This window comes from Rhinatrema bivittatum, chromosome 4 (genome assembly GCF_901001135.1).
Source record: "Rhinatrema bivittatum chromosome 4, aRhiBiv1.1, whole genome shotgun sequence".
In the NCBI taxonomy this organism is placed as follows: domain Eukaryota; kingdom Metazoa; phylum Chordata; class Amphibia; order Gymnophiona; family Rhinatrematidae; genus Rhinatrema; species Rhinatrema bivittatum.
Genome location: NC_042618.1, coordinates 86,602,338 through 86,615,010, shown reverse-complemented (window position 1 = coordinate 86,615,010; position 12,673 = coordinate 86,602,338). Strand labels below are relative to the sequence as shown.

The following is a 12,673-nucleotide window of genomic DNA, read 5'->3' as shown; positions in this document are numbered from 1 at the left end:
CTGCAGGAAAATACAGTAACGCTGAAGCATTAACAACTGGATTTCAATGCATTGCACTGTCTCTTGCACCTTTTTGTAAGGCGTATTACTTACATAGATCAAGGGAGTATAAAATATAGCAACCAGCTTATTGTTTCGAGCTGCTATTGGTGAACTATAATGCTATGGACTTGCAAATGCGACTATTCTTCTATAAACATTGCATGAGGAATTTAATTAGCTGATGCTTCACTGTCAATTATAGGAAAATTGGTTCTTACCTGATTATTTTCGTTCCTGTAATACCACGGATCAGTCCAGACTCCTGGGTTTTGCCTCCCCTCCAGCAGATGGAGACAAGAAATTTTGATGGACTCTGCCATAAATACCAGGATGCCACCTACAGTCCGTCAGTATTACTCAGTCACAAAGCAGAATGGAACAAAACCAAGCTAACTATATACAGTAACCTAACAACCTAACCCGGATCACTAACTCCCAAGTGGGAACAGAACCCATAAGGCACAGGAAACAAAAATCTGCAGCTCCAATCAAAGAAAACAACTGAAACGAGCAGTCTCTCCATTACCTGCAAACGCCAAATGGGTGGGACTCTGGACTAATCCGTGGTACTACAGGAACGAAAATTATCAGGTAAGAACCAATTTTCCTTTCCCTGTACGTACCCGGATCAGTCCAGACTCCTGGGATGTACCACAGCTACCTTACCTGGGATGGGATCCGGAGAGGCCTGTTTCTGAGCACACCCTTCTCCAAATCCCCCCGCACCAGGGTCCTGGATATCCAACTGGTAGATTCTGGCAAAGTATGTAACGATTTCCAGGTAGCCACTCTGCAAATCTCCTGTGGTGAAATTGCTGACATTCTGCCCACGATTCCGCTTTGAGCACGAGTAAAATGTGCCCGCAGCCATCAGGTAAAGATTTGCCCTCAACAAGTATGCTGAATGGATAGCCTCCTTCAACCATCGGGCGGATAGTGGTCTTGATGTTACGTTACCTCTTTTAGGGCCACTCCAGAGTACAAAGAGATGATCCGAGACTTGAAAACCATTGGTAACCTCCAGATAATGCAGCTACGACTTTCGAACATCCAATTTCTTTAAGTCTCTGTAGAAAAGATCTGCCCGATCCAGGTCCAAAAAAGAGGGAAGCTCCACAGACTGATTCAAATGAAAGGAGGAGACCACCTTCAGAAGGAAGGAAGGGATTGTCCGTAAGGATACTCCAGAATCCGAAATCCTCAGAAAAGGTTCCCGGCATGACAACGCCTGAAGCTCAGACACCCGCCGAGCGGATGAAATTGCCACCAAAAACACCACCTTCAGCATGAGATCCTTCAACGTTGCCCTTTTTAAGGTTCAAACGGTGCAGTACACAAGGCCAAAAGTACCAAATTCAAATTCCAAGATGGACAAGGAGATCTCACCGGTGGACGCAAATGCTTTGCGCCACGAAGAAATCGAGAAACATCCGGATGAGTAGCTAATGGAACTCCCTGAATGTTGCCGCGTAAACAACCTAGCGCTGCAACCTGTACCCGCAAGGAACTACATGATAATCCCTTAGCCAATCCACCTTGAAGGAAACATAAAATAACCGGCACGGACGCTCGTGTAGGCAGAATCTCCCTGTCCACGCACCAAGTCTCAAACACCTTCCATACACGTACATAAGATAGAGGCGTAGAAGCCTTACGAGAGCGCAAGAGTGTAGATACCACCTTGTCGGAATAGCCCTTGCTCTTCAGACACTGCCTCTCAAAAGCCATGCCGCTAGACAAAAGCGATCGACCTGGTCGAAACAGACAGGTCCTTGATGAAGTAGGTCCGGGAGATCTGGAAACCGCAAAGGACCCTGCACAGCGAGGTTGACCAGATCCGCAAACCATGGACGACGCGGCCACTTGGGAGCCACCAGGATCACTTCAGACGGGTGTAGCTCTATCCTTCGGAGTAGGGAAGGTAGAAAATTCTAAAAATTTTCTACCTTCCCGATTAGAGGCCAAGGCGGGAAGACATACAGCTACACATCTGTCGGCCAGGGAAGTACCAGAACTTCTACTCCCTCCGCACCTGTGTCCCTGCAGCAAGCAAAGAAGCGTGAGGCTTTGGAATTCTGAAATGTCGCCATCAGATCCATGCAGGGCGTTCCCCACGTGTCGCAGATGAGTTGAAAGGCTCCCTCGGCCAGTTCCCACTCCCCGGGATCGAGACTGTCGACTTACAAAATCTGCATGAATGTTGTCGACCCCCGCTATGTGGGACGCCGCAATACTGACCAGGTATTGTTCTGCCCAGCTGATCAGCAGACGAGCCTCTAAAGCCACCGGCTGACTCTTGGTCCCGCCCTGGCGATTGATGTAGGCAACTGTGGTCGCATTATCGGATAGAACTCTGACCAACTTCCCCCTGATGAGCGGGAGAAAGGCCTGCAACGCCAGATGCACCCGCCCTGGTCTCCAGGCGATTGATGGACCATTGTGACTCCTCTTGGGACCATTGCCCTTGTACCGATTGACGTAGACAACTGCTCCCCAAACCGGAGAGGCTGGCATCCGTAGTCACCACCATCCATTCTGGGACAACCAAGGGGACGCCACGGCTCAAGATGTCCGAAAGGAGCCACCAATCCAAATTGACACTGGCTGCATCTGGCAACGGCAGATAAAAACTGTTCGGACAACCGGATTCCAGAGAGAAAGCAAGGCTGACTGCAACGGCCGCATGTGATCGTAGGCCCAAGGAACCAGCTCCAGGGTCGAAGTCATGGACCCCAGAACTTGCAAATAATCCCAAACCTTTGGGGGATATTTGGACAAGAAGGCTCTTACCTGCCCTTGTAATTTGACGATACGGTCCACCGTGAGGAAGACTCTGCCCCTCTGGGTGTCGAACAAAGCTCTCAAAAACTCCAGGGATTGGGAGGGAAGAAGATGACTCTTGGACCGGTTGACCACCTAACTGAGTGCACCCAGCAGTTGAAGTATGCGGTCTATCGCCTCCTGGCAAAGCGCCTCCGACTTCACATGAATCAGCCAATCGTCCAAATACGGATGCATCAAATATCCTTTCCTGCGTAGCCATTACCACCATGATCTTGGTAAACGTTCTGGGCGTGGTGGCAAGACCGAAAGGCAGAGCCTAAAACTGGTAATGCTGCCCTAGAACGGAAAAATGCAGAAACTTCTGGTGATCAGCTCTGATCCCGACGTGTAAATATGCCTCTGCCTGATCCAGGGATGCTAGAAACTCCCCCTGCCGCACTGAAGCAAACACCGACCGCAGTGTCTCCATGCGGAAGCATGGAATCCGAAGACATCTGTTGACCCCGCTTAGATCGAGAATGGGCCGGAAGGTTCCCCTCCTTTTTTGGAACCACAAAGCAAATGGAGTAGCGATCTCGGCGATGTTCTGCTGGAGGAACGGGGACAAAGGCTCCGAGCTCAAGAAGACGCTGAAGAGTCTCTCTTACTGCCCAGCGCTTGGTTGCATAGCTGCAGGGAGAGACCAGAAACTGAGGGTGCGGCCGTTGTGCAAATTCTAACGTGTAGTCGTGTCTTATCACATATAGGACCCACTGGTCTGTCGTGAGTTTGTCCCACTCCTCGTAAAAGAGAGACAGCCTGCCCCCTATCACCGGTACGGAGGAGTGGACCAGCTGCTCATCATTGTGAAGGCTTTCTTGATGGCGCGGACTGGAATTTACCAGGTCTACCGAATCATCGGCCGCGAAAGGATTGAGACTATGACTGTTGCCTGTTGGAGTTTTGACAAAAAGAGGATGTGGCTGTAGAGATGTCCGAGATCTTCGACCCCCACGAAACCGAGATCTGGCAACGAAAGACCCTCTAGACCTCGGCCTGTCCTCAGGCAGGCGATGTATCTTATTCTCCCCGAGTGATTGTATCAAATTCTCCAACTCCTTGCCAAAGTGCAATTTGCCCTTGAAAGGCAGAGAACCCATCTGGGACTTAGAAGAGACATCTGCCGCCCAATTGCGCAACCACAACAGACGACGCGCCGAAACAGCGGAAACCATGGTTCTGGTTGAAGTGCAGAGTAAATCATGGAAAGCATCAGCACTATAAGCAATGACAGAATCCAGGCGCCCCGCCTGGAGGGCTTCCTCCTCCACCAATGCCTTGTTGGTCAGCAGCTGCTGAACCCAGCGAAAGCCTGCTCGCAAAGCAAAATTGCAACACGTAGCCGCTCAAACCCCAAGCGCTGAGACTTCGAAAATCTTCTTGAGCTGAATTTCCAGCTTGAGAACCTGCAAATCCTTGAGGGCAGTTGCGCTGGTAACTGGAATGGTGGTCTTTTTCGTAACAGCCGAAACTGCCGAATCCACCTTGGGGAGCTGAAGAAGCTCCAAAGCCTCTTCTGGTAAAGGATACAGCTTATCCATAGCTTTGGCCACCTTCAGCCCCAAGTCCGGGTATCCCAGTCCCGGAAGAGTAAATTGGTGGCTGAAAAGTGAAAAGGAAAAGAGGAAGGCGGACCACGTAAGCCCAACACGACAGTGTCTGTAGCCCCCAGCCGGCATTCCTCCTGGAGAGTTTCAATACCCAGTTCCCGAAGAATGGCAGGGATGAGAAGGCCCAACTCGTCCCTACTAAAAAGCCTGACCACCTTGGGATCGTCGCCATCCGCTCCATGAGATCCCCGCAGACCTGCCTGCGCTAGATCTGCTTCCCCCTCCACCCCCCTCTGCTCCTCAGAGTCTGAAGAAAAATCCAAAACAGCCTGAGGTGCCCCAAACCTCAAAGGCTTTTGCACCTGAGGGCGACCCACCTCCTCAACAAGTTTAGCCTTTTTCCTGGGCCTGGTCTCAGGGTCTGACAATCCAGAGCTATGTAACCCCCTCTTTTTACCTGATTTTCTGGCTCTGAAAGCTCTGTGCATCAACAGCACAAAGTCTGAAGTAAACGACGAATCTGAGGAATAATCATCAGTATCCCCTGCTGGGAAACTACAAATCAGCAATGTTAGAAATGAGCAGCACATAATGAGTATGCATTTTGTTCTTAACCATCCTGATGAGCTACCTTTTATTTCTTCCTATTTATATGTCATCATTTTTATTATATGTTTTAACTTCAGTGTTTTATAATTATGCCTGTTTTACTTATTTGACTTATGTTTTTTATGAGCTTTATCTTTTCTTAACAGCTAATTTATTCTTTTACTCTGTGTAGTTTTTAGCTGTTACTATTTTATGAATATTGTATTTCTGATTCTGGTCTAATTTTGTAAACTGATGTGAAGGCTTGTCTGATGTATCGGTATATAAAACCCAATAAACCATTAAACCATATCCCCGAATCCATGTGGACCAGGCCCCCTAGAGTCACCCCCGTCAGGGGCTGTCTTTTGCGGGGATAACTGCGGCGGGAGATTTCCTTTTCCCCCGTGCCGACTGCCACGAGCGAATCCAAAATGGCGCCCATTCCTGCGCTCAGCGGGATCGGGCTGAGAGTCGAGGGCGGTAGCTCCCCAAAAGCTCCAGAGACAGTCTGGACCCGCATAAGGACCCTCGGATGGGTCGCGGAGGCTCCCTCTCCTCCTGAGAGGCAAGAGGAACAAAGGCCGTCCCCTTGACAGCCGCACTTGTGCGGCGCCACAAGCTGCACACGCGGCTCTCCTTGGCATCGCTAAAAAAAACGCCAAACTTTCCTCCAGCACAACCCATCAGCGGCCTCTGCAACCAGGGGGGGATGGTCCCCTCAGGACCTAGCAACCCCTGGGAAGCGGAAGCCTAACTTTTAACCTTGTCGGTTTTATTTATTTATTTATTTATTTTAAACCAAATACCTCTTCAGCTTAAAATTAACTAGGCTAGAATTAACCCTAAGCCAACTCTAAATAATGTCACAGACTGTAGGTTTTGCATCCGCCACCTGCTGGAGACAGAGTAATACTGATATGACTGTAGGTGGCATCCTGGTATTTATGGCAGAGTCCATCAAAATTTCTCTGTCTCCATCTGCTGGAGAGGAGGCAAAACCCAGGAGTCTGGACTAATCCGGGTACGTACAGGGAACACAAATATTGTATTTGGAACCCAGGGGAATATAAGAATTTTAAATAAATAAATTAATATCAGGGGAAAGGAAAATTTGACATGATAGAATCTGTCTGCACTAAACGAAAAGAAGGTAACCACTATGTGTTCTAAATTTAGAATCCAAATACAAAAATGTATTCTGACTTTACACATCTATAAAACAAGCTTCTTTTATAAAACCTGTCAGATAGCCATTCTCCCGCCTAACATTTCAACTTATATCACCATTTATCTTCAATTACTTATACAAATACAATGTAAATACTTTTGTTACCTACATATTAAATTATCCAAAACATCTATAAATAGACCATGAGTGGAAAGGGGATAATTCAACAGCCTTAAGAGAGGAAGGTGACCTAACCAGGAACTGTTGCTTCAATCATATAACTCACTGGAGGCTTCTACGTTCGTTTCACACCGATACACGGAAAGTTCAGCTAAGTATTTGTTCACATTGGGACATTTTAAGATTACATCCCACGTTCCACGGTTTAGCAAACGTTGCCCTCACCGGAGCTAAGAGTTTGAGGGGCAGTTTAGTGCACTCGGCGTTCACGCAGTGTAGTGTTGAGGAGATACCTTGATGTTTCCAGGGTGCTGGACATTTAATTACTTCATACATATCGACAGGCATTATTTATGTAAGCTGGCGCCTGTGTGAATTACTTTACATAGGGAGGACAACTCGCAAACTGAAAGTTTGCATTCAGGAATCTTTAAACGAGAAAAGTGAGGCTCAGCTCGTGGCTCACTTGATACAGAAGGGTCATGCAATTGAAGACCTAACGTTTTCAGTAATAGCACAATTACTTCAACCAAAGAGGGGAGGGAATTTTTCTACAATTCTCCTGCAAAAGGTACAGCATTTCTCTTTACAGGGAATCCTGTTACACCTAACAGCCTTAAATAAAGAAGCAGAATGGGCCGCTTCTTACTGGACGAGGAAGCCTGTGCATTGTAGGTCCAGAAAACGGGAAATGTGACTGCTTGGGTAAAGCTTGAAAAGGTACTTACATATGATAACACGAGATCCCCCATGTTTCTTGAGGAGGTTAACATCGTACAGTTCATAGTAAGTATCGTTTTTATTGTGAATCGCTAATTTTATAAAGAGAAGTTACTAGAGAAGATATGTGTTTCTTTTTCAGAAAATTATTAGTGCTCTTTTCCCCCTGGCGCAGGAATTTTAATGTGGAAATGCTGCAGTGTCAGGAAACATCTGGAACACAAGAGCACAGCAGACATTTGGAATAGAATTTACTGGGTTGGGCTAATAAGAACTTTTTATAGTTTATTAACCCTGGGGGTTAAATGAAGGCAGTGTGTTATGGGATCGTCAGCTGAAGGAGCCGACTTGTCATAGTTTAGAGTTACTTTCTACTGGAAGTGTCATTTGCAGAAACCACATTGGGCCTGTGGAATTTTTTTTATACAACACTGCAGAACTTAAATAAAGATAAGTTAAACCTGAGGTGGTGAAGATAGAACATTATTTACAATAACTAAGTCTTTGTCTAACCAGTCAATCAGCTGCCAAATGATTTACAAAATAATTCACTAAAAGTGCAAGGTAGGACTTCAGAGGATATTGTAAAGGGCATTGTTTCTGGTGACTCCTTGATTTTGTGAAAACCTTTGTGGGTTTATTTTTAAATGCTACTTATGGTCTTTTAATAGATGCCCTGGATAATTAAATATGTAGATAACTAAAGTATTTGTATAGGTAACTGAAGCTAAGTGATGATATAAGGTGAAATGCTAGGCGGGAGGGTACAGCTTTTATAAAAGAAGATGCATTTTTGTATTTAGAGGACGGAATGTCTCATTACACCATTTACAAAATCGTGACACCTATGAATAAAGAACGAGTGCTCGAGGCTTGATGAAAAGTGTTAGAGCCCAAGACTGCCTGAGCGCTTTCTATCCATAAATAGAACTGCACAAGCTCTCGTTATAATTTTGTTACAGCACTAAGTATTTACAATAAATTTGTACTATATAGGAAGTAAACTCAGGGAAGAGAAAGGGAAAAAGATGGATACCATGTTGGACTGAACTCTCTTGCCGCTGATGGAGCCCCTTTCATAAATGTACTCTCCAGCTTGGTTGGAGCCCACAAAGCTGATGGCCTTTATGTCCGGATGATCACAAATAAAAGTCACAGCTTCAAAAAAATAGATACAACACTGCTTGTTAGTGTCTATGTAAACAAAACAAAACCAGCATCCTGTTTGCACTGGTACCTGCCACGAAACCTAACACAAGAATCTCCTGCAGGAATTAAAACTACTCCCACACTTAGGTTACCCCTCGACACCAGTTCATGCATTAAATCTTTACCTGCACTCAGCCGCACCAGCCTTCCAGGACTGAATCTTCACCTTCTCCCAGACTCTCCCTCTTCTCAACCCTGCGACTTCCTCCTCCTCCTACACCCACTCTCGGCTCATCTCCTTTGCCTACTAGATTAATCCTTCTTTTGCACTTCTGCCCCTCTCCTCTCCCAGCATCCTCCCCTGATTCTAACACAAGACTACAGGCCCCGTTTGTAGAGCAGCTCTTTCACTTCTCACTGCATCTTCTTACTCGCATGCTGGCCATGGATAATTAATCCTTCTTTTGCACTCCAGCCCCTCTCCTCTCCCAGCATCCTCCCCTGATTCTAACACAAGACTACAGGCCCCGTTTGTAAATCAGCTCTTTCACTTGTCACTGCATCTTCTTACCCGCATGCTGGCCATGCATAATTAATCCTTCTTTTGCACTGAAGCCCCTCTCCTCCCCCAGCATCCTCCCCTGATTCTAACACAAGACTACAGGCCCCGTTTGTAAATCAGCTCTTTCACTTCTCACTGCATCTTCTTACTCGCATGCTGGCCATGGATAATTAATCCTTCTTTTGCACTCCTGCCCCTCTCCTCTCCCAGCATCCTCCCCTGATTCTAATACAAGACTACAGGCCCCGTTTGTAAAGCAGCTCTTTCACTTCTCACTGCATCTTCTTACTCGCATGCTGGCCATGGATAATTAATCCTTCTTTTGCACTGCAGCCCCTCTCCTCCCCCAGCATCCTCCCCTGATTCTAACACAAGACTACAGGCCCCGTTTGTAAATCAGCTCTTTCACTTCTCACTGCATCTTCTTACTCGCATGCTGGCCATGGATAATTAATCCTTCTTTTGCACTCCTGCCCCTCTCCTCCCCCAGCATCCTCCCCTGATTCTACCACAAGACTACAGGCCCCGTTTGTAAATCAGCTCTTTCACTTCTCACTGCATCTTCTTACTCGCATGCTGGCCATGGATAATTAATCCTTCTTTTGCACTCCAGCCCCTCTCCTCTCCCAGCATCCTCCCCTGATTCTAACACAAGACTACAGGCCCCGTTTGTAAATCAGCTCTTTCACTTGTCACTGCATCTTCTTACTCGCATGCTGGCCATGGATAATTAATCCTTCTTTTGCACTGCAGCCCCTCTCCTCCCCCAGCATCCTCCCCTGATTCTAACACAAGACTACAGGCCCCGTTTGTAAATCAGCTCTTTCACTTCTCACTGCATCTTCTTACCCGCATGCTGGCCATGGATAATTAATCCTTCTTTTGCACTGAAGCCCCTCTCCTCTCCCAGCATCCTCCCCTGATTCTAACACAAGACTACAGGCCCCGTTTGTAAATCAGCTCTTTCACTTCTCACTGCATCTTCTTACCCGCATGCTGGCCATGGATAATTAATCCTTCTTTTGCACTGAAGCCCCTCTTCTCTCCCAGCATCCTCCCCTGATTCTAACACAAGACTACAGGCCCCGTTTGTAAATCAGCTCTTTCACTTCTCACTGCATCTTCTTACTCGCATGCTGGCCATGGATAATTAATCCTTCTTTTGCACTCCTGCCCCTCTCCTCTCCCAGCATCCTCCCCTGATTCTAACACAAGACTACAGGCCCCGTTTGTAAATCAGCTCTTTCACTTCTCACTGCATCTTCTTACTCGCATGCTGGCCATGGATAATTAATCCTTCTTTTGCACTGCAGCCCCTCTCCTCCCCCAGCATCCTCCCCTGATTCTAACACAAGACTACAGGCCCCGTTTGTAAATCAGCTCTTTCACTTCTCACTGCATCTTCTTACTCGCATGCTGGCCATGGATAATTAATCCTTCTTTTGCACTCCTGCCCCTCTCCTCTCCCAGCATCCTCCCCTGATTCTAACACAAGACTACAGGCCCCGTTTGTAAAGCAGCTCTTTCACTTCTCACTGCATCTTCTTACTCGCATGCTGGCCATGGATAATTAATCCTTCTTTTGCACTGCAGCCCCTCTCCTCCCCCAGCATCCTCCCCTGATTCTAACACAAGACTACAGGCCCCGTTTGTAAATCAGCTCTTTCACTTCTCACTGCATCTTCTTACTCGCATGCTGGCCATGGATAATTAATCCTTCTTTTGCACTGCAGCCCCTCTCCTCCCCCAGCATCCTCCCCTGATTCTAACACAAGACTACAGGCCCCGTTTGTAAATCAGCTCTTTCACTTCTCACTGCATCTTCTTACTCGCATGCTGGCCATGGATAATTAATCCTTCTTTTGCACTCCTGCCCCTCTCCTCCCCCAGCATCCTCCCCTGATTCTACCACAAGACTACAGGCCCCGTTTGTAAATCAGCTCTTTCACTTCTCACTGCATCTTCTTACTCGCATGCTGGCCATGGATAATTAATCCTTCTTTTGCACTCCAGCCCCTCTCCTCTCCCAGCATCCTCCCCTGATTCTAACACAAGACTACAGGCCCCGTTTGTAAATCAGCTCTTTCACTTGTCACTGCATCTTCTTACTCGCATGCTGGCCATGGATAATTAATCCTTCTTTTGCACTGCAGCCCCTCTCCTCCCCCAGCATCCTCCCCTGATTCTAACACAAGACTAGAGGCCCCGTTTGTAAATCAGCTCTTTCACTTGTCACTGCATCTTCTTACCCGCATGCTGGCCATGGATAATTAATCCTTCTTTTGCACTGCAGCCCCTCTCCTCTCCCAGCATCCTCCCCTGATTCTAACACAAGACTACAGGCCCCGCTTGTAAATCAGCTCTTTCACTTCTCACTGCATCTTCTTACTCGCATGCTGGCCATGGATAATTAATCCTTCTTTTGCATTTCTGCCCCTCTCCTCTCCCAGCATCCTCCCCTGATTCTAACACAAGACTACAGGCCCTGTTTGTAAATCAGCTCTTTCACTTCTCACTGCATCTTCTTACCCGCATGCTGGCCATGGATAATTAATCCTTCTTTTGCATTTCTGCCCCTCTCCTCTCCCAGCATCCTCCCCTGATTCTAACACAAGACTACAGGCCCCGTTTGTAAATCAGCTCTTTCACTTGTCACTGCATCTTCTTACCCGCATGCTTACCATGGATAATTAATCCTTCTTTTGCACTTCTGCCCCTCTCCTCTCCCAGCATCCTCCCCTGATTCTAACACAAGACTACAGGCCCCGTTTGTAAAGCAGCTCTTTCACTTCTCACTGCATCTTCTTACCCGCATGCTGGCCATGGATAATTAATCCTTCTTTTGCACTTCTGCCCCTCTCCTCTCCCAGCATCCTCCCCTGATTCTAACACAAGACTACAGGCCCCGTTTGTAGAGCAGCTCTTTCACTTGTCACTGCATCTTCTTACCCGCATGCTTACCATGGATAATTAATCCTTCTTTTGCATTTCTGCCCCTCTCCTCTCCCAGCATCCTCCCCTGATTCTAACACAAGACTACAGGCCCCGTTTGTAAATCAGCTCTTTCACTTCTCACTGCATCTTCTTACCCGCATGCTTACCATGGATAATTAATCCTTCTTTTGCACTGCAGCCCCTCTCCTCTCCCAGCATCCTCCCCTGATTCTAACACAAGACTACAGGCCCTGTTTGTAAATCAGCTCTTTCACTTCTCACTGCATCTTCTTACCCGCATGCTGGCCATGGATAATTAATCCTTCTTTTGCACTGCAGCCCCTCTCCTCTCCCAGCATCCTCCCCTGATTCTAACACAAGACTACAGGCCCCGTTTGTAAATCAGCTCTTTCACTTGTCACTGCATCTTCTTACCCGCATGCTGGCCATGGATAATTAATCCTTCTTTTGCACTCCAGCCCCTCTCCTCTCCCAGCATCCTCCCCTGATTCTAACACAAGACTAGAGGCCCCGTTTGTAAAGCAGCTCTTTCACTTCTCACTGCATCTTCTTACCCGCATGCTGGCCATGGATAATTAATCCTTCTTTTTCACTCCTGCCCCTCTCTTCTCCCAGCATCCTCCCCTGATTCTAACACAAGACTACAGGCCCCGTTTGTAGAGCAGCTCTTTCACTTGTCACTGCATCTTCTTACTCGCATGCTGGCCATGGATAATTAATCCTTCTTTTGCACTTCTGCCCCTCTCCTCTCCCAGCATCCTCCCCTGATTCTAACACAAGACTAGAGGCCCCGTTTGTAAATCAGCTTTCACTTGTCACTGCATCTTCTTACCCGCATGCTGGCCATGGATAATTAATCCTTCTTTTACACTGCAGCCCCTCTCCTCTCCCAGCATCCTCCCCTGATTCTAACACAAGACTACAGGCCCCGTT

At 47.3% G+C, this 12,673-nt stretch overlaps 1 protein-coding gene across 1 annotated transcript in view; it reads right to left on the bottom strand.

Annotated features, from left to right (window-relative positions):
- The window catches only part of ALDH6A1 (aldehyde dehydrogenase 6 family member A1), a 167,519-nt gene that overhangs the window by 86,386 nt on the left and 68,460 nt on the right, over positions 1-12,673 (bottom strand). The window contains 1 exon segment of the mRNA XM_029598441.1: positions 8,111-8,232. Within this exon segment, the coding sequence (XP_029454301.1) occupies positions 8,111-8,232 (122 nt within the window).